The sequence below is a fragment of the Ictidomys tridecemlineatus genome, chromosome 2 (assembly GCF_052094955.1).
Source record: "Ictidomys tridecemlineatus isolate mIctTri1 chromosome 2, mIctTri1.hap1, whole genome shotgun sequence".
Lineage (NCBI taxonomy): Eukaryota > Metazoa > Chordata > Mammalia > Rodentia > Sciuridae > Ictidomys > Ictidomys tridecemlineatus.
Window position 1 is genome coordinate 207,666,242 of NC_135478.1, and position 22,988 is coordinate 207,689,229.

Below are 22,988 nucleotides of genomic sequence, written 5' to 3' on the forward strand. Positions count from 1 at the left end.
CTTCCTTCCTCTCTCACTTTCTCTCTCTCTCCCTCCCTCTCTCTCTTCTCTTCTCCTTCCTCCCTCTCTCCCTCCCTCTCTCCCTCCCTCTCTCCCTCTCTCCCTCTCTCCCTCTTTCCCTTTCTTTTTCTTGATAAGTTACCCAGCTGGCCTCAAACTTGCCATAGAACTGCCTCAGCCCATTGAGGAGCTGGGATTACAGGTGTAGACAATGTATTGAACTCTGACTTAGTCTTTTTTGACATTGATATTTTTGAACAATTATAGAATAGTCTATATACTGGTTATAGACTCTGTTCCTTAGTTTGGGCTTGTCTGTTTTATCATGATTACATTCTCCTCATGCATTTTGGGCAGGACTACCCCTGAAGTAATGCTGTGCTCATCTTATTGAAGTGATGTTGACTGATTTGTCCCATTACTGGTGATGTTAACTTTGATCACCTGGATAAGATGCTGTCTGCCCAAGGCACTTTTTATAGATTTAACAAACTGAAATTCATTGCAAGAGTAAATGGAGAAAAATAGCCAAGAAGCTTTTGAAAAAAGTAATAGGAAATTTTGTCCTCCCCAGTATTGAAAGATACTTCAAAGATATAATAATTAGAACGGTAGTTTAATGCTATAGGAATAGGTAAATGGACAGTGAAACTGAATAGAGCCCAGAAGCCAATGTATATATATGCATCATTTTAGTAAAGGTGCACCTAGAGCATGACAGCTATCTCAAGGATGCTTTGCTCAGCACTTGAAACTAATTTATCCTAACACTACAGTTTGTGATAGCAAGTTTCTTTTATTGCTGCTGTCATAGACAATAAGATAACCGTATCCTAAGAAGCCAAGAGCTCTTTGTATATGCATCTCATACTGGATGTGGAGCTCCTGTGGTAGGAGATGCTTACATAACTAATAAGTAATATTGTGGGCTAGCATGAATGGATTGCTTTGGTCTTGAGCTGCCTGGGCTCTGGGAGCAGTAAAAAATTCTGCCCACTGATTGAGGCAGGAGTCCACTGGACCAGGCTTTCTTGGCTTTCCTGTGCAGGCTTCCAGGGGCACAACTGAAGACATGTCTTTTATTGGAGAGATAATGGTTATTTTGTATTTGGAAATAAGTGACCAATTATATATCTTTAAGCCATTTTGTATGTATGTATTTATGTATTTATTTATTTATTTTTAATTAGTTGTTGATGGACCTTTATTTTATTTATTTGTAGGTGGTGCTGAGAATCGAACCCAGTGCCTCACACATTCTAGGCAAGCGTGCTACACTGAGCCACAACCCCATCCCAATATTTTGTATTTATAATTAGTACTTTTAGCAACAGAAGTTTTTTTTTATTTTTATTTTTTTAAAATGGCCTCAGCACAAACGGTGAATGGCACATTTGGAGGTGGCTATATCTTTTAAGTAACAGACTTATTAAGCAATAAGTGTTATGTGCTACTTTATCTGTAAGCTTCTACATTTAAGATTGTGATGTGGCCTTATACTCATTATATATATATATATGTGTATTTATATATAATTTAGATTATATATACATGTACATTCTTTAAGAGCAGTGAATTTTGTGCCCATGCTGATTAGACTTGAATATTAGGAGTTTCCTAATTCTACTCTAGAACCGTCAATTTATGTGGGATAGGGATGGCATTTCAAGTGAGTGTAGTAGAGATGGCTATCCTTAAGTTGTTTGAGGACAATAGCCTATCCATTTTTTTGGATAGGGCCCTACCTCATGTAATACTAAAAAAAAGTTCTGAGTGTAAATTTAAATTCTGAATATAAAATCAAAACTATGAAATAACTGGAAATAAATAACTATTTTATAATGGTGCATATATAAATAAAATATTAAAGCAAGGGAGCTATAAAAAATGGAGGGATTCAATGACACAAAACCTCTGTATGCTAAAAAATACCATAAACAAAATTAAAAGACAAGAAGTAAGCTGGAAGAAAAAAAATAATTTCTTAAAATCTGTGAGAAGATGACCTAATAGAAAAAGTGGGCAAAAGATATGATAAGGCAATTCCTAAAAGAAAAAATATAAATGGGCCAATAAACATGTGAACTAGTAAAATCAGGGAAATGCAAATTAACCTGGCATCAATTTGTGCTCATCAGATTGGCACAAATGAAAAGGTTAAAGAGGGCGTGAATAAATAGATATTTCCATACACATTGCTGGGAGTATAAATTGGTCATCTTTTTGAGAGCAGTGTGGCTCTATAACAATATTGTGTCTGTAATAATTTCAAATGAGTATTCCCTTAACCCAGAAATTCGACTTCCAGGAACACTCATGCATTTGCATATGAATATGTAGAGAAAGCTTCGCAATAATGAAAACATTGAGAACAACCTAATCATCTGTCATATTATCTCAGACAGCTAGTTTCATTCTGCCTCTGGGCTAGAAATTAAAACCTATTTCCCTGGTTACCATAAGTTCCTGCTTTCTCCCTGGGGTTAAGAACAGTGCCTGCGAATGGAAAGAGAATATGACTCAGATAACCCAGGTACACAACCCTGCAACTGCCTGGTCTCCTCTAGCTAGTGAGTTTACCTCTGACCCTGGTGTGGTGTCACATGCCTGTAATCCCAGCAACTCAGGAGGCTGAGGCAGGAGGATAGATAGTTCCAGGCCAGCTTCAGCAACTTAATGAGAATCTGTTTCAAAATTAAAAAGGCTAGGGATGTAGCGCAGTGGTAAAGCATCCCTAGGTTCAATCCCCAGTAATCCTCCCAACTAAAAAAAAAGTTTATCTCTGTGTATAGATAATTTTTTTCATTTTGTTGGTGCTGGGTTTGGAACCCAGGGTCTCACACATTCCAGCCAAGTACTCAACCACTAAACCATGTCCCAGCACACACATACCCCCTAGCCTCTGAGGATTGAACTCAGGGGTGCTCTAGTACTGAGCTACTTTCCCACCCTTTTTCCTTTTTTTTTTTTTTTTTTTTAATTTAAAACAGGATCTAAGTTGGTAAGGCTGGCTTTAAACTTGTGATCCTCCTGCCTCAGATTCCTGTGTCACTGAGATTACTGGTATGTGCCACAATACAGGGCTCTAGCCCCATTTTTTTTTTACTTCTGCTTTTTTTTTTTTTTTAATTTTTTAGGTGTAGTTGTACAAAATGACTTTATTTATTTATTTTTGTGTGGTGCTGAGGATTGAACCCAGGTCCACACATGTGCTAGGTGAGTGCTCTACAGCTAAGCCACAGCCCCAGCCCCTACTTCTGCATTTTTTAATAGGCATTCCCAAACCAAGTAACCTAATTCTATGGGTGATTTTATTAGCAGCAAGGTAGTTTTTAAGAAAGGGATTTGTACATGGAGAATTTGGGAGAGCATTCAGAGAGCTACGTTAGACTCTAAAACCCAGTTTCATTTTTGTCAATGTTGAGGAGCATATGCTGTATTCCATATAATGAAAATTAATGCTTAATATCCATGGTATTCACCCTGACAAACATCTTTGATTTATTAAAAATGAAATGGCTCTCTAATATGTTAATCGCTCTTGGCTATAAATATGAGAAAGAAATCTAGTTTCTGACTAGAAAAAGAGGAGTGAGCCACCTGTGTATGCCCAGCTGTGAAACTCCTTGACAGGATGGTTAACATTTATCAAACATAGATCAGATGCTCTTTACTCAGTAGTTTAATTTGCATAGATCATGAAATTATTAACAGAGGCCAATAATAATTGGTTTAGACTTGCACTGTGCAATAGAAATATTATGTGGGTCAAAAAGTTTTGTAAGTAGCCACATGAACAGTAAAAAAGAAAGTGATATATTTTTGAAATATTATTTCAACATGCAATCAACATAAAAACTAGAATTTCATTTTCTTTTTGGAGGTCTTTGAAATCCAGTAGGTTTAACGTAGTCTCAGTTGGACTAGCCACATTTCAAGTGTCTAATAGCCATATGTGGCCAGTGGCTGGCTATGGCATTGACCAACGAAGGGCCAGACTGTAAGCTCTAGAGGACATAGATAGTAATTGGTTTATCATTGTATACCAGGAGCTGGTATACCATAGTACATAGCTGGTGTCCAATAACATTTTTTAAATTATTTTTTATTTGTAGTTGGACACATACCTTTATTTATTTTTATGTGGTGCTAAGGATCGAACCCAGGGCTTCACACATTCTAGATGAGTGCTCTACCTCTGAACCACAACCCCAGCCCCCAATAACATTTTTGACTCAATGAGTGGATGAATGAACAAACATAAAATCATTATCTCATTGACTCAACTGTAATCCATGTGACTGAGTCATGTTTGTTACAGAAATAATTGGTAGTAAACTTATAATACCTTTCTTGCTGAATGGTCATTTAGAGAAAAATCTAGAATGTTGTATTTCTTTTCATATTTGCTCAAAAATAGCTTTAAAAATTATCTACTGGCTGTAGATAATAGAACAAATAACAGAGTTCTTTGAGTTCCTATCTGTGTAATTGTGATTGTCTTGATATTAGTTCTTGGAAGCATTGCTGTCTTTTTTTCCCTGCGAGACTGAGGATTGAACTCAGGGCTTTATACGTGTTAGGCAAGCACTTCATCACTGAGCTACATCCCTAGCCCATTATAAAATTTTATTTTGAGACAGGGTCTCACTAAATTGGCAAGACTGGCCTCAAACTTGCCCTTCTCTTGCCCCGGCCTTCCAAGTAGCTGGGATTATAGGCATGAGCTACTACACCTGATTTGCATTGTGTCTTGAGAAGACCATTTCATAATCCAATACCTATCCCCTAGATCATATCTTTCTCTCCCTTCCCCCTTCTCACCTTCTCTTTCTCCCTCTCTTCCTTTTTGGTTTGGTGGGGGAGATTGACCCTATGGCCTCACACAAACCAAGCACATAATCTACCACTGAGCCCCATCATCTGTCTCTTAAGCGTAATAATATCAAAGTCCACAGAGAGTGGGACACTGTTTTGATGATCCCTGTCACTGTTGACTTTTACCAGAATTGAAGTCAACCAAACTTTGGACCTGTTAATATATCTCCAACTATTTTAGGTGTTGTGGGTGATATAGGATAATTATTACACATGATCTTTGTCTTTGAGCTTATTCTCTATTTGGAGAGGAAAACAAGCTGATTAAATGAGTAGAGTAGAATTAAATGCAAATTAGCTGGCTCCTAACTTTGATCAGTGTTTTTCTTTGTGCCTAGGCTTGGTTATAGGAAGGTGAGTACAGATACTTTCCTCTTCCCTCAAATAGTTCACAGCCTCCTAGAAAGATGCATATTTAAACCAATACACATTTTAACATAAATAAATCTGTGAAGTACAGTAATTATATCCTCACATATAGATGAGGAGGCTGAGGCTCAGTAAAGGTCAGTGACTTGCTCAAGGTAACAGACAGAAAGAACCTGGATTCAGACCTAGATATGAGGAGGGTACTTGGCTCTTTCTTCCATACCACATTCTTCTGTTTTCAGAGCCCTAAAAAGAGAAACTGAATTCTTCATTTAAGGTAAATTGTGGCTCATTGGTAAATACACCAACTGATTTTAGTTTACTGCATGTTATATTAATGTATTTACATGGTTATCATACAATCATCTTTTTAATTGTATACATCTACCTTAGAATATGAGGAGTATGGACCCAAATCAGAAGGGCCCTAGGTTCTTAATGAGAAAGGGCTGCAAGGGATATTTGGAGGCATTTTATCTACTAGGGACTGAAGGGCCAGGCCAGGAATAAGGGAAGGACTCTGGGTTTCCCAAAAAGAGGGGCAAGAGAGAAAAAATAGGCTTTAAAATCCTGGGCCAAGGTCTTGGTCTTTGAGCAGTAAGGAACCATCAAATTTTTAGTTGCTCTAGATCTGTGCAAAATTTCTTTTCAGTTCTTATATAAAAGCATACCATAGAAAGTGGGATTTTGATTTTTAAAAAATAATGTAAGGCCTGTGATGTCTATCAAATGTCTAACAGTACCCTATATATTAATTAATATTATACTAGAATCTATTACTAACACGTGAAAGTATGTTAATCTTTAGGATAATAGACAGCTACAGTAGTGTCTTGTTCTATCCCATATATATTTAAGGATCTTTGTTCTATAGTTCTTTAAGGGTTTATGTGAATTAGTATAAAAATTTGTAAGGGTAATAGAAATAATATAAAGTTTTAGGGTTTTTTTTAACTCTAAAATAACCTTAAAGTATATTTTAGTGAACTAGTTGATATAATTTAAACCTCAGAGAGTTTTCAAATATAAATTATAGAAATATCTTTTCTTAATCTTACTTTTAATAGAATTAAAAATATTATTTGAGATACTTGTAAGGATATTCTTTGTTAAATATCTGGAACTGTATTTAAATTTAAAATTTTTCTTTGACCCCTTGAAAGCCAGTTTTCTTTTAAAGTATATAAGTATATATTGTGGAAAAATCATAGATTTATGTGTGTGTATTTTTATTTATACATGACTCATTCACATTTGTGGTTATATTTATGTAGTTCTCTAATATTCACAGTTTAGTTTTCCTGTGTTTTTTTCTCTAAGGAAATAAGAAATTTATCCTGTTAGTTTTTAGGTTACCAAGCCTCATTTTTTTCTTTTCTTGAAAATTCCAAGTTGTCAGCCATTTTCTTGAGTTTATCATGCTATGCAACCTTCCTTGGGAAATATCTTTTTACAGTTACTAAAATTAAAAAGTAGTCATATGAAATAAAAATGGAGACTAGCTCCTTAAATCTTAAGTAGTATGTGCGAATGTATAAAATAACCTAAACAAATGAAAAGTACATCCACGTTATAAATCTTACCTGATTCCCTTTTAAAGCTCAAATGGTTGTTATCCAGTTTTGTTTGTGCTTTCTATCTGGTGGGACACTTGTGGAAAAGGGTCTTCTTCTCTCCTAGGCCACAGACCTCCACCAGCACGCAGTGGACATCGTTGTGTGGCAGATAATACCAATCTGTATGTGTTTGGAGGTTATAACCCAGACTATGATGAATCAGGAGGGCCAGATAATGAAGACTATCCTCTCTTCAGGGAGCTTTGGAGGTATCATTTTGCAACAGGAGTATGGCACCAGATGGGCACAGATGGCTACATGCCCCGGGAATTGGCATCTATGTCACGTGAGTGCAAACAGTTTTGAATTTTTTATTTTATGAAATATCTGAGAGTCCAGGTTCACTATCTACATGTTCCTTTTTAATAATTTATAACATTGTAATATGTTAAACCTTTTTAATATGCATTTTACTCTGGTAATAATATAGCATGGTGATTTAGAATTAAGTCCTGAGTTTGAATCCATTTATATATCATTTTACTGCCAGATGTTTTAGCTTTAATTTCCTTACCTGTAAAATTGGATTAACAATATCTCAGAGGTTTTAATAAAAAGCATCATAATATGCAAGGCAAAATGTTTTCAGAGATCAATAAATGGGGTTATAATGATGAGAGTAAATAGCTATTGAAATACTTAACACACATTATCTGTTTAATCCTTACAGCATCCCTGTGATGCAGTTACTACAGTGATTGCCATTTGTACAAATGAAGAAACTGAGACTTTTAGAGTCCCTAAGGTTAATGGTTAAGAGTGAAGGTTCTGGAGTCAAACTGCCTGGGATTAAATCCCAGCTTGGCAAGGTTCTTTTTAGGAAACCCTCAACAAGTTATTTGAACTGCTGTCCACCTCTGTTTAATCATCTATAAAAAAGGGAGAGATAATAATAGTTCCTGCCTTGTAAAATTGCTGTGAAAATAAAGTTAAGTTAGGGACGTTAAATATCTTCTGAAAGTCACAGCCAATTCTTGCTGGCTCTAGAGCCCAGCTGTTGACCACTATAGTGTATCAGTTTAAAATATGGTTTTTTAAAATAGCCACTGAAATAATACAGTGGTACTATTTTGAGAGATGGAGAAAACAGGCATGAGAGAGAGAGAGAAAGGAGAACGTGTGTGTTGGTGGGGTGGCAGGAACAGAAGAGAGAGTGTTCCCTATAGGATATTAGTATGCAGTATATTAGTATAGTAGTATTTGATAAGGGATTAAGATGTCAGAAACCACAATTTAAATGTGGAGATCATTTCTCTGACACACACTGAATGATCCTGTACTCTCTTCATCCTGAGTCCCCTGGGGTTTATGATATTTTTGGTTTCCTCTACTTTATCACATACTTGAACTGTCTTGAGCAACAGTGGCATATTATAGTTCATAGAACTCAGCATTGCTGTATACATGGCATTTAATAGATTTCATAGATACATACTGACTGTGTATCATACTCCTAATGGTGAAACTATATGATATAGTCCACACAGTATGAATTATACCTTTTTCTGCAGAGCTTTATAGTAGTTAGATGTTGGGTTGCTAATTAGATAAAATAGCCAATGGTTGGGCTAGCTTATAAGATCACTAGACATTTTTTAGTTTTTCAGCTATTCTGAGTTTGTGTGGGAACACATTCCAGGTAGCCAGTACATAAATGGAATTTGTGCTTCCTTCTCAGTTGTGCTGCATGGAAACAACCTGTTAGTGTTTGGAGGTACAGGCATTCCGTTTGGTGAGAGCAACGGCAATGATGTCCATGTCTGTAATGTGAAGTACAAGAGATGGGCTTTACTCAGCTGTCGGGGAAAGAAACCCAGTCGAATATATGGACAGGTAACAGTCTGTGGCCAGTTACTGTGGTTGTATGTTCATATTTTTCTAGCCGTGTCAGGATATTTATATTGCTACTTTTTTAAGGGGGATGGTTACTGAGGATTGAACCTGGGGTGCTCTACCACGGAGCTACATCCCTAGTCCTTTTTTGTTTTGTTTTTAATTTCCAATTTTGAGACAGGATCATGCTAAATTATTGAGGCTGGCCTTGAACTTGCAATCCTTCTGCTCCAGACTTCCGAGTTTGTAGGATTACAGGCACGAAACATGCTGCTGGTCTTTTTTAAAAATGGAGAATGAATTCAGTGTGATTAATATTTGATTTTTCAGTTCTGATGTGAAACTTTAATTTTATCATTTCTCTCCTTTTTCCTTCACTTTTTGTTTCTAATCCAGTTTAGGGCTATCATCTAGGCCTGTTTAGAAGTTTCTTTAAATGTTAGAACCTCACCTCATCTCCACTCTCCACACCAAATGAGAGACTGGGCTCTAGGACAGTCTACAACCTGTCATTTTTAGAATGATGGGCGAGAAGGCTCTTCATAGAATCCTAAGTAGTACAGTAGATGATCCCTATACTTGGCTAAGAGGCTTTTACATGAGCTTAAACATTGTGCAGGTTAGTTTAGGTTCCAGTGTTTCAACCTTAGATTTGCAAAGTTATATCCAGAAAGATAGGGAGCTGCCCACTCTACACTAGAGACTCTTTGAAAATAATGGACTAAGTTAAAATACCATGGTTTGATTTCTTTATTGACTAACTGGCACTGGTACTGATAAACAGCTTGTGAACTTTAACTTTGAAAGGGGCACATACTGGACCATACTCTCTATCTGACCACAGTGATAACGATAGCTGAATTTATATTGAAGAAGAGATTGATGGATGCTATTGTGTTCCTGAGACTGCCAACTCTAGCCTTCCTATCTACAGAATTCTCATGGCTTATTTTCATCTCTGCTGTTGCTTCTTGAGATCATTTTTCTTCAGATTGCTTAGAAAGAGAAGTAGCTTTCAGTGGAAATGTTCATGTCATGATCGGTACATTCTTGACTAGGACTCTAAGAATCATTTCTCCTTGCCTTTCTAGGTAGAATTCACAAAACTTTACCATTCTAAAGGGAATCTCCAGGCTCTAAAAATATTACCTAGATTCCTCAAAATCTTTCTTTGAGAGTCTGATATTTATTTTTTATTATTCTGAGACAAGGTGTCTTGCTGTATTGCCCAGACTGGCCTCTGTTTCTTGGGCTTAAGCAATTGGCCTGCCTCAGCTTTCTAAGTAACTGGGACTACAGGCATGTACCACCGACCCAGCTTTAGGGTCTGGTATTTTTTTTAAAAATATATTTTTGTTGGAGATGAGCACAATACCTTTATTTATTTTTATGTGGTGCTGAGGATCGAACACAGTGCCTCATAACTGTGAGGCAAGTGCTCTACCCCTGAGCCACAATCCCAGCCCTGGGTCTGATATTTTTAATGGTTAAAAAGTACAAGAGATCTGGGTGCAGCAGCGCACACCTATAATCCCAGGTGCTCCGGAAGCTGAGGCAGGAGGATTGCAAGTTCAAAGCCAGCCTCAGCAACTTAAGGCTGAGCAACTTAGCGAGACCCTGTCTCTAAATAAAAAACAAAACAGACAAACAAAAAAGGGTTAGAGATGTAGCTCAGTGGTTGAGTGCCCCTGGGTTTAATCCCCAGTACACAAACAAACAAAGTTCAAGAGAATTTCATAAAACCTGATTTGGGGCATTTAACAAGTTTACATTTTGTAATCAAGTGTTAAGTCATTCTTGGGCTGGGGTTGTGGCTTAGTAGTAGAGCACTTGCCTCACATGCATGAGTCACTGGGTTCCATCCTCAGCACCACATAAAAATAAAAAAAAGATATTGTGTCCATCTATAACTAAAAAGATATATATATACTTTTAAAAAGTGTTAACAAGTCATTCTTGTCTATTTTTCCTTATTACCCAGGCAATGGCTATCATCAATGGCTCCCTTTATGTCTTTGGAGGGACAACTGGCTATATTTACAGCACAGACCTGCACAAGTTAGATCTCAATACCAGAGAGTGGACACAACTGAAACCAAACAACCTGTCCTGTGACCTGCCGGAAGAGAGGTAAGCTTCTAATATTAAAGCATACTAAGATTGGATCTCTTTTAGAATATTGGTAATGTGAAGAAAATCCAATGATCCTGATTACAATAGCTAATTGGCTGTGAGATCTCAGGTCAGCAGTAAAGAAAGGTATTCTAGTGAGAATATGACATTTCCCCCTGAACTGTAAAATGTTTTCATGTTATTTCCTCTTACACTTTTTAATCTTTCTGTAATACTTTGAAGAAGAAACCAATGGTAGCAAAAGTTCATATTGGTGATCAATGAATGTTGATTGGATGGGTGGATGGGTGAAAAAGATTATTTGTTTTAAATGCTCTGTTAAACATTCCAATGTCACATAGTTCTCTCTAGTGGCTTTCTACTAGTAGTCCTAGACCTTTCACTTTCCTAATAGTAGTTGCCTCTTAGAATTCCTTAAAAAACTTGAAATTATTTCCCCTCAAGTTTAAAAGAAAGACAGCAAATAATTTTTTTATTCATTGTTTAGACTATCCAGTGTCTTTTTCTTTTTTTTTTTTGCTTTTAAACAAAATGGCTATGGATGCTAAGGAAGCACCTATAATATTTACCTTTTGTATGGTATATTAGTGGTCTGATTATCGCAAAACTCTCATGAGAAGACTTGGGAGACAGCCTGATACTGGAATGATTTCAATGAAATTTATTTTATCCGCACTAGATTTTTTAGGGAAAGAAGGAAGTAGATTTCAAAGTAGTTTCACCTGGTTGCCTTCTTTGAATCATTTTATGGACATATTTTAAATTATTTCAGCTTTTAGCTAGACTAGACTGCCTGGATAAAAATCCTGGTAGGTATTTCATATCACAGTTCTATATAGCATAGTTTTCTGCAAAATAAGGGTTCTAATTTGAAAACTCACAGTCTAGGGTCTCTAATTAAATGTAGGTAGATCACTTTTTAAAACTCCATAAAAAGACTGAGCTCAGGGGTGATTGCTTGCCTAGCATATATGAGGCCCTGAGTTCAGTCCTCAGCACTGCAAAAATAAAACTGTAACCATTTCCCCCTTATGCAAAGTTATCACAAAAAGATGTTAGAAAATACAAATAAGCAAAAATGAAAAAAATTTAAAAATTAAATTTAGAGATTACTAGGATTAACATTTTAGGTTATATTTTATAGTCATTTTCTATGTGTATTGCATATCTATACATTTTTAATGAGATTATGGCCTATCTACTTTGGTGTAACTGCTTTTTTTTCCAGTAAATATCATGAAAAGAGGTTGTCAATATAATAATCTCCTTGGTACCTACATTCTTATTGATTGTATATTAACCCATTTCTATGTATTCTATAATTCATTTAACCAGTTTTCACTGTGGTTAAACAATTAGATTATTCCCAGTAATTTTTATTATAAATAATGATGAAATAAAAATATTATAGCTAAACCTTAGTTAGATCATTTTTTACTTAATTATAAATATTTTGGGGGGTATATTTTCAGGTACAGACATGAAATTGCTCATGATGGGCAGAGGATTTACATCTTGGGAGGTGGTACTTCCTGGACAGCTTATTCCTTAAACAAGGTACATTTTAAAAAAAAAAAGAAAAAAAAAAAGGATAGGGAGAAGAGTAGACAGAGGCATGTGTCTTACTAAGCGAAATAATTCTATTGCTTTAGGTATTTTAATTTTCAAGCATCCTCCTCATCAACACCTGCTTTGTGGTAGATGCTTTTTATAATATAAGGCTGAATTCTGCTCCCGATACTCTTCAGTTGACAGTTGCATTTATCATACACTGAGAGTATATTATGAAAATTATCCCTTTATGCTGGATGAGGAAAATGACTAGAAGAGAAGTATAGTAGCTTGAATGGGGCAATGAATTAGAATCAGAATCAGGATTCTCACAATGTCACATCCCTCTCATCGTCGATGCTAAAAAGAATAGACATTTTTAGGAATACACATGACTAATTTTAGAAAGCTGAGTTCTGAAGAGCTTTTATTCACCCATCCTTGTGGCATTTCTGAAATGTCATGGTTACATATCCCAAGGGAAATCTCAATTAGGCAACAGAGTTCTTGGTGTGCTTTGAAACATTATTGAACTTTTCAAATTTTGTCAAAGCTATCTTCCCATATTTCCTTACCAAAGCTTGCTTTAAAATGATACATATTCACTGTAGAAAATGTGGAAGTTACAGAGCAGATAGCACACAGAAGAAAATCAAGTGTCGTGTGCACTTCTACTTTTTATTCCACTTTTTTCCCCTGTGAATTTAAAAAATTATTATCATATATGTGCTTAATTTTCAACTGCCCTATTTTATTTAATATGAAAAGATCAGAAGCTGGGTGTGATGGTACATGCTAGTAATCCTAGCTGCTAGAAAAACTGAGTCAGGAGGATCCCAAATTCAGGGCTAGCCTGGGCAGTTTATCAAGACGTTATCTTAAAATAAAAAATAAGGGCTGGGGCTGTAGCTCAGTGGTAGAGTGCTTGCCTAGCATGCATGAGGCACTGGGTTCCATCCTCAGCACCACATAAAAAAAATTAAATAAAGATATTGTGTCCACCTAAAACTAAAAAATAAATATTAAAAAAAAAAACGCAAAATAAAAGGTGGTGGGAATGTAGTTCAGTGGTAAAGTAGCCCAGGTTTAATCTTCAGTATTATGGGGTGGGGTGGGGTGAGGAGGAAAAAAAAAAAAAAAAGGAAAGACCAGAGAAAAGCAAAGGAAAAGAAGAATTTTTTTCAACCCAGAATATTTGCGCAGGCTATTGTTAAAACTTTAGTATTCTGGGGCTGGAGATTAAATAAACATATTGTGTCTACCTATTGGTAGAGTGTTTGCCTAGCATGTTGTATACAAGGTCCTGGGTTCAATCCTCAGCACCACAAAAAAAAGAAAAAATAATAAGTTATTCTAATGGGAAATCTCTGTTCCTTGTGCTCAGTTTTTTAAAAAACTGCTCTAAAAATTATGTCTTTTTTAAAAAAAAATTTCAGGCTAACTAAAATTGCAAGTTATTTATCTGTATATATGTTCTTTTTTTCCCGCCCAAGATACATGCATACAACCTTGAAACCAATGCATGGGAAGAAATTGCAACAAAACCTCATGAAAAAATAGGTAAATTAAAAGTATTAATTCATTTAACAAATTTATTTTATACTTTTACTTGTGTTTTTTTGGGGGGGAGGGGGGAGGTAATTTTCTTGAGTTACATGGCAAGTAAAATATCTGTTGAACTGATATTAGAAATCACTTCTTCCTTAACACAATAATTCTTAGCAATTGAGCAAAGAATTTTACCAGGGATTATTGAATTCTGTGGCAGAAGTGGGTAAATGTGGGTGGGAAGAGAAATCAAGATCTCCCTAACTCTTTATGAGTAAAAGGGTTGGGGAAAGCCACTAGTAACCCCTGTCCCTGCACCCCACTTTGTTCCCGTGGCATCTTAGCATTGTGCTGCTATAAAGAGAGAAGTTTTGATGGCTTTTGAAATATGGAAGGATTGGAAGGACTAGTCAATGTTTGCTTAATACAAAAAAGGGATTGTTTTGAGTTATTTACAAATATACCTTTCACTGTGTCATATCAACATCATTCCTTATCTTTCTGGGAATAATGGAATTTCTGTTTTTATGTGTGTTTGGCAGGTTTTCCTGCAGCCCGAAGATGTCACAGTTGTGTTCAAATAAAAAATGGTAAGGATTCTAAATAATATTTTGATCCATTTCTGTAATTGTATCTGCCGAGAAGGACTTATTTCCTAATGATAATTTCTCAAAAGAGGTTCATAACTTTGGGAAGAATCTATTTCTGATAGTTTAAACTTAAAGGGAAAACTATAGAGTTGTGCCTCTCTTAGCAATTGTTATGATGTAAACTAAACTAGTGTCTGGATTCCTTCAGTTATCAGAGAACTCAAAAATTGGCAATAAATAAGCTTTTATTGTATACCTAATCTTTCATTTCACAGTCAGATATCTGTGGTTATGTTTATAACACAAATAAGGGTGATTGCTTATATAGTGGAAACCTTGGTAGACATTATATTAAAATGATAGTAACTCCTTCAAAGTATTATTTCATAAAGCTTATCCTGTTCTCTGACTAATGTCAAATAGAACTAGTTCATTCTTTGGCCATATTATAACAAAGGCATTATATGGCTTCAGAAAGCAGTAGCAGCTCCTTTTTCTGAGTGTGATAATGACTCTTTGGGATACTTCCTGTCTTTTCATTTACAGTTTATTTTATTCTTTGATATACTTCCTCAAGTGCTTCCCCCACTCCAGGAAGGTGTGTATAAACGAGCTGGATAGACTGTATCTTTTCAACAACTTAGTTCATATTTAACCAGAATTATTCTACCATTTCTAGTACAGAGGGGCTTTTTTTATGCTCTGCTTTGGGGATAGGATATATAGATACTGTCATTGTTTAGCTTTGCCTCTCTGAGAATGGAGCTGTTCTTAAAAGTTTTCCTTGAATCCTAACCAAAAAAAATTGTGATGTATTTTATAGTTTAATTAATTATTGGCTTAAACTTGATTTAGACCTGAATTAAGATATTTATCCATTTGATTCTTTGAAGCCAAGCACCATACAAATGGAATTCAGCCTTAATTCTGGGCATTTAGTTAGACTATTCACATAGTCTTTATTACAAGTTGACTAACTAGTTAGAACTAACTGGTTTTACAAAAACAAAATTAAAATTCCACCTTTCCTTTGGGGAAAATTGTGTTTCTGACAAAGAGCTGTACAGATCAAATAGAGCTTCAGAATATCTTCTTTCAACTAAAGAAAGCCTAGAAGAACTTCTTTTGTGTCCCCAAGCTGCACATTGCACTGAGTGCTTCTCAGGTTAAATGTCTACAGGGAAACTGAGCGCAGCAGTGTACACCTGTAACCCCAGTGATTACAGAGGCTGAGGGGGGAAGATTGCAAGTTCCAGGCCAGGCTCAGCAACTTAGAGAGACCCTCAACAACTTTACGAGACCCTGTTTCAAAAAATAAAAAGGACTGGAGATGTGGCTCAGAGGTAAACTGCTCCTGGGTTCAATCCCCAGTATGAGAAAGGGGGAATCCATATGGAGGACATTAGTCTCTGTGGGCAAATAAATGTACGTACTTTCCAGAACATTATTTAAAAGAAGAACTTGCAACCGGTGATCTATAGATGTGTTTTGTTTGGCTCCTACATGCATTAAATTTCTTTTGAATTAGTGGCCAATACTTATAATCAAAATACTTCATTAGAAAAAAAAATCCAGTTTTTCATCTTCTCTTGAAAAAATGGAAGATCTGATAGTTACTAATCATAGCCAGCTCTCTTTAGAACATGAGTACGCCTATATATTGTACTGAGACTTCCTGTCATTTATTTTCCCTCAACCCCTTGCCTGGAACTTAGAGGTATTTGAATTTGAAAGGCTTGATATGAAACTTCCTAAAAAGCTTTAGCCCCTGCCCCCCAAAGACTCTTCCAACACAGTTTCCCAATTCTGTTGAAGGACAAGCCAGTAGCGTGACGGACCACACAGCTGAAGTCCTCTCTCTTATGGGGCAATCCCCTTAACTGTCAGCCAGCCTTGTGATCTATTGTAAATCACTCTGTAGCTTTGGCCCTTTTCCTTTGTGTGATATTGGCCTTCTCTTTTTTTGATAGATGTATTCATTTGTGGGGGCTATAATGGAGAAGTGATCCTGGGAGATATCTGGAAGTTGAATCTGCAGACATTTCAATGGGTGAAGCTTCCTGCAACCATGCCAGAGCCAGTTTATTTCCACTGTGCAGCTGTTACACCAGTAAGTTCTTATTTTTGTATCTTCCTTATGTAATTGTAGATGATAAGAAAATCTTTTAGAAAAAAAATGCCGATATTGGCAAACCTTGAATTAAGAATTGTTTTTAAAAGTTCCTTTTGAAGCTAGCCCTTCCTCTGAGAAAAGGGGAGGAAAATATCAACATACCCAAGTTTAAACAAACAACATAAATGTAAAAGAAACACTACATATGGCATTTAGGTCCTGGCAGTGATATCAAAGGTGTTTCCTGAGAGGGTAAAATAACTTTATTCTCCTGTACCATATTATTGAAGATATCACTGCAGGGACCTTTATTTTCAATTTTGTATTCCCAACATTTAGCATTTGGGGTACTTAGAATAGTGAAAATTTAATGGCTGGGGTTGTGGCTTAGTGGTAGAGCGCTTGCCTAGCATGTGTGAGGCACTGGGTTCAATTCTCAACACTTCGTGTAAATAAATGAATAAAATAAAGGTCCATCAACATCTAAAAAACAAAAAGTTTTTAAAAATTTAATGTTAGTTAATAGTGAAGTTTTTTGTTGTTGAAGTAAAACACACACACACACACACACACACACACACACACATACACAACAAACACCTATAGTTTTTTTCTTAGTAACCCATTCATTTTTTTAAACTCTGTTGATTTCTGTATATGTTGGGATCAGTGAAAACTACTTCTTTTTTTTTTTTTTTTTTTTAATTTTTTCTTAGACCTGGGATCCAGCCCAGGGCCTTTTACATGCTAGGCAAGTGCTCTACCATTGAGCTAGCTACATGCACAGCCTGAGAAATTCTGTTTCAACTCATTGGATTTAATTTGCAATGGTTTATTTGTTTTGTTAATTTTTTTCTTGCTGAGTCTTCAGCACTGGTATCTATTTCTCTTCCGTTTGAATTTGTCCTCTTTTGATTGCCATTTGTTCATAGGCTGGTTGCATGTACATTCATGGAGGAGTGGTGAACATCCACGAAAACAAGCGGACTGGGTCTTTGTTTAAGATCTGGCTGGTGGTACCTAGCTTGCTGGAACTGGCATGGGAGAAGCTGCTCGCGGCCTTCCCCAACCTAGCAAACCTCTCCCAAATACAGCTTCTGCACCTTGGACTAACACAGGGACTCATCGAGCGCTTGAAATGAGGATATCTGGACTGTTCATTGATGCTGGAAATGTTAATTTAAAGAGACTCCTTTATTTATGGGCAGTGTAGGATGTGCTACAAAGAGAATTGGTTACCCTGATCAAGGCCTTATTCAGAAAATACATCAGATGCCTTTCTGTAAATTGGTTTTTAAGTTTATGGACATCTCACTTTACCATGTGCTTTCTTCTTTGCTTCTCTTCCTCCTGCCTCAATACATACCCACATACTCACATACTTTCTCTTTCTTGATGGAGTTGAGGGAAAGTTTAAAAGTACTTTAATAATGTCATTGATCAAGATAAGATAAAGAAATTTTTTAAAAGGAATTCTGGGCATAATGACCATGTCAACCAATGCTCTACAGATTAAAACATCATCAACAAAAACAAAAATAAAAACGTAGTAACAGCTACAAGTAGTTTGGGGGATAGATTGAGAAAACTAACCTTGAGAATCTTGCAGGTTATTCTTAAAAACCAGGATGTTTAACTTGGTATTTTCAAGGTGTGTCTGAGTAGTTGGATTGCATGGCAGCAGTGATTGACATCTTGCTGCATGTATACCTAAGCTTAACCTTTGACTTTGGAGGAAAGTTAAGCAGCGCAGCAACTCCTGGTTAAAGATATCTTTTCTCTTCCTTACGGTGCCAGCAGTTGTTAGATTGGTTTGTCCAGGAGACTTCTATGTGAGTTGTGGTCTTTGTTGTTGCTCTTAGAAATTATGGCACCAAGAATATTTTAAATTGAGAAATTTAATGTTGTTCAAGTTCTTCTCTCTAGGCAGTTTTGAAATTCTCCTGTGCTTATCTCTCTGACTTCTTCATGGGGAAGAAATGTGTGGTGTAAATGGCCACAGAACAGGAGAGCAGGCAAAGAGCACCTTCAGATTTGATAACTTGGCTTCTGTTCAGAATGATGGCCTTTGACTGTCACACTGGCCATTTCCTTTTCAAAACTTGCTTCTTTTCTAATCTGTGGACCATGTACCTGCCATTTCCTTAGGCAGTTGGTCCTCAATTTTCCCCAAAGCTTGCTGTCTCCTTTTCTGTCTGCTTTAATGCGCATGGTGCTGAAATTGTGTAATAATTGGATAAGTAGTCTTGAGGGAAAAGCCACAGGTCATCCTTCCTGAAACCCAAGTATCAGATACTTAGCGCAAGGAAGGAATTTGCTTTCTCGTGTGTGAAATTTTAGTTCTGATTTGTTAGTTTTAAAAAGAAAAATGACATGAGTTTTCACTTGTTTTGCCAGCAGGCTGCTAGAGAGGTTGAGCAGTCGCTTGCCATGAGCATTTGGATGTGCACAGATGTTCTCAAAGGTGCTGAAGGCATGCAAGAAGGCACAGTGCTGACCCTCCCACCATCCCCTCACAGAGGGAGATTCATGTGGGAGATGTGGGACACATTTTTCTTTAAGTGCCTCTTTTTCACTTAGCTTTTAAAGTGATTCTTTTTTCCCCCCATTACCCCAGAAGGGATCTCTTTAGCTTATGTGTGGATTTAAAAATCACCTTTAACTTATTATGGCTAAAAAGATACCATCTAGTGTTCAGTTCTGGGGAAGAGACAACTGCGGCCTATAGACTTGGACTCTTAACTTTTAGGCCTTATTGTATCCCATTCTTGTTGGGTTGTGTCAGAGGAACCTGTATTCTGCAGTCTTGTAGTAAGCACTTATCTGTGAATCTGGGTCCTTCCTGGGGAGTGAGGAATGTGAGGGAGAGGCAGGAAAAGGACAGCTCCTCTAGGGATCCCCTGCCCCCACCTCTTGCCATTCCCAATCAGTAAGGCATTTAACCTCTTACCACCCACTGCTAGGCTTGTTCCTCAGAGGAGCTCTCTCCAGAGCTTTGATGCATGACGTCAGCCTGCCTCTGGGCATTTGTTGGGATTACATCCAAAACCAACCAAGTCATGCTGTCTAGGGTGGCCAAAGGATTTTTTCCATTGATTTTTGCAGGGACCAAAGACTGAATGCTTAGCTTCTATGCTTAGACTTCCCTGGTCCTTGGAACATTAGCAGGTCTCTGGCTCTGCTGCACCAGAAAGCTGGAGAGAGAGGGGATCTGAGACAGTCCACACTTGCCAGCATCCTTTTTAAGCCTTCCGAGGGCAGTTTTCTTTGAGATAGATCTTGGAGGCCTGACATTGAAGACCTTGCATGTGACATTTTCATGAAAGTGCACATCCTTGGTCTACGGTGTCTTCTTTGAATATAACACTTGTGAAAATTATGTAGTATGACCAGCTCTGAGTGCTATTCACATGCACAAGTTCTGAATGCCAAATGAGACTGTGTGTATGGTGATTTAAATGAAGATGACTGGACTTTTATGTAACAGTCACCAGGCATTTTAGTATACCTATAACCAGCACTTGGAATTCCCGACACCATTACTTGATGTGGGAAAGCTTGTGCCTGATGCTCCTCTGCCTCTTTGAGGTATTCCCAGTCATCTTCCTACAGTCTGGAAATTGAAGTGCAATATATAGAAACACATATGGATATATACAGATTATATAGAGGATGTGACTATAAAGCAGCTACACTACTTTTTTGTATCTGTCTTGGCGAAGCCAGCTCATTGCTTTAGAGTAAAATTATGCCTAGAATTTTTGATGTGATCAGCTGGCTTAAGCTAAATCTTGGTAAAGCTGGATTTTCAAGTCCATATTTTCTTACTCCAGGTCATAGAGACTTATTGTTCCCTGGGTTTGTTAGAGTTGAGAAATTTTTTCCCCAGTCACCTCTTTATACTATCTCATGTTTGTGTGTTTTGCCCAGGAACAAGGAAGTCACTGGTAAGGTGTTTCCTACATGGGGAATCAAAACCTAATATTTGGCACTATCAGTTTTTTCACGTATACACTATTTATCTGGGAATGTAATACCTTATTAAATGATGAAAAAGATGCTTTTTTTTTTCATTTAATAAAGTATTTTCCACACCCTGGAGAAACTACAGACTGATAAAGGTTAGAATAAAATGTTAACTGTTCTTCAGGAGCCAAATAAAATCCTTTCCATTGGCAGATTCTTCTTTTTTCAGGGTCTTAATGACATGATGTAAAAATTTGCTCTATACCATTCCTGTCCATTACATAACTAGATTTAAAAAGTATAATAATAAACATATTAACATTTCTAAGCAAAAGGTACACTGACAGTGACCTTTGGTTACCCACAGTAGCAAGAGTAAAGCACAGATAATTGAAATCCATAGATAATAATCAATGTTTCAACTTTTCTATCAAACAATTGATTCCTTTGTATTTCTTCTCCCTCCCGTCCCTGTGCCACACGCACCTCCTTTTCAGTGGAATGAGTAGTTAGAAAAGGGAAAGGAAGACCCCCAGAGGGGCTGGCAAGCAGCGTACACAAGAGCAGCCTGGTTAGCTACACTTGGTCCACCTGGCACTGCTGAACACTGAGCGGAGGAGCCACAGGTGCAATCCCGAATTTAGCTGTCACTCTTCAGCATCATCTCCTGCCCTGAGTTCTAGGCTGTCGCTCTTAAATTACCAAAGAACTCAGCACCTGTGGGAAGAAAAAAGCTGTGTATGACAGGAAATTCCATCATTTGAACACATTGCTTTGACTCTTGACGAGTCCTTGCTTTTTTTTGTTGTTGTTTTTTGTTTTCCTTTGGAGATACCTTCTCCAGTTATATCTCCCGATTGCCTGGCATATAGGAAAGGTTGGACTGTCCTTTCCGACTATGTTGGTCTTTATATCCTATAATACCAGTTTATTTTTATGTGGTCTTACAGATGTTTAGAAAGTAGCACAGGTTACTGAATTGTTTATCTGCCAGCATTCTGATGTAGCACAAAAAGCCATTTTTGCTTCTTTTTGGTTTTTTTCGTCCCATTTTTCTGGCATTGAGTTCCGGGGTAGATGAGGGTTTATGGTCTTATGACCATAAGTTCCAAAAACTGGTCACCGTTGGTTTAAATTGCTTTGGTTCCTCAAATATCTTGGGACTCTAGGAGCTTTGGCAGGGCCTGAGGTAGGCTCAGTAGAGTTCTGGAACCTCCATATGTCGCCACCAGATTATATCCAGCAATGAAATTTCCCTTCTATCGTCGTGAAATTTGGTGGAAAGTGACCTCTTCCCTTGTCTGGTGTTATAAACAGAAGTTCTGAGTTGTGCTTCAAAAGTGGTACCATCTTTTGGTGTAATTTTTATGTTTTCAATTTTTACTTTTTGAGATGTTTTTTAAAGGCCCTGCTTAGTCAATGTACAGGGTGAGTCAGAGACAGTTTTCAGAGAAATAGCAAGTTCACCAGGTAGTAGTAATTGCTATTTTACTAGTTACACGTATAGAATACAAAGGAAGCGTCAGGAGACACACTGACTCTCTAAAGCCACTTCCTGGTGCAGAGTCTATGCAGGGAGAGCCCAGGCATCTCCCAGTAAAGATACTTGCCAGTGACAAGTCACTGACTGGAAGAATCCAGGCAAGAAAGGGAAGCCTGTCTCTGAAACTGTCTCTGAGGGGTGAGCCTAGGCTGAGCTCCTCTGCAGGGTATGCTTAGGCCACACACAATGCTTGCCTTACTTTAAAGCTTTTGCCACAGTCTTGTTAAATAGTGTGAAAGTCCTTTTGCAGTCTGGTGTGCATGCCTTATGACCAGGACAGCTTTTCCACCTTCCCTGGTTTCCTACAATCACGTGGGAAATGTAGTGAATTTACCCTGAAATGTCCAATATGTATTTATGTACCTTGTCAGTGTTTTGCTGTTGGTTTTCTAAAACAATCTGATCAATAAATCTTATCCAAATCTATTTGGTTCAAGTCCACCTTGATTGTCTGACAGTCATTTGTATGTATATGGACTCACCTGTTTGACATAAGCATCAATCCCACCATCTCCATCAATCCCCTTACCATCTCCCTGTGGGTTAGCTTTTTTCTGTAATACCTGAGAGTCATCTGCCTCCTGGGGGTCCTTCTGTCTGCTCACCATCTGGAACTCCTGGACATGTAGTAGTTCGCTCAGTAGAAAGTTACTCCCTCCACAAGGACCTCAGCAAAGAAGCACCTGCCCCATCCTGTATTCCCCAAACAACTGCTGGGAAAGTTTGTATGGGTACATCGAGAGTTTTTCGAAGGGTTGGGGGAGATTCAGAGAATTTGAAAGGAAAATGGAAATCTCTACATAGAGAGTCATAGGACTTTATAGTCCAAGAGAAAAGCCATCACAGGA

At 37.3% G+C, this 22,988-nt stretch overlaps 1 protein-coding gene across 4 annotated transcripts in view; it reads left to right on the forward strand.

Annotated features, from left to right (window-relative positions):
• Klhdc10 (kelch domain containing 10) overlaps window positions 1-22,581 on the forward strand; it is a 60,294-nt gene extending 37,713 nt beyond the window's left edge. For all 4 annotated transcript variants that reach the window (XM_013361075.4, XM_078040535.1, XM_078040536.1 and 1 more), the window contains 8 exons: window positions 6,928-7,149; window positions 8,542-8,696; window positions 10,678-10,826; window positions 12,302-12,386; window positions 13,874-13,940; window positions 14,471-14,518; window positions 16,489-16,628; window positions 17,564-22,581. In XM_013361075.4, the coding sequence (XP_013216529.2) occupies window positions 6,928-7,149; window positions 8,542-8,696; window positions 10,678-10,826; window positions 12,302-12,386; window positions 13,874-13,940; window positions 14,471-14,518; window positions 16,489-16,628; window positions 17,564-17,773 (1,076 nt within the window). In that variant the 3' untranslated portion in view covers window positions 17,774-22,581. The remainder of the gene's footprint in view (window positions 1-6,927; window positions 7,150-8,541; window positions 8,697-10,677; window positions 10,827-12,301; window positions 12,387-13,873; window positions 13,941-14,470; window positions 14,519-16,488; window positions 16,629-17,563) is intronic.
• The last annotated feature ends 407 nt before the right edge of the window (window positions 22,582-22,988 follow it).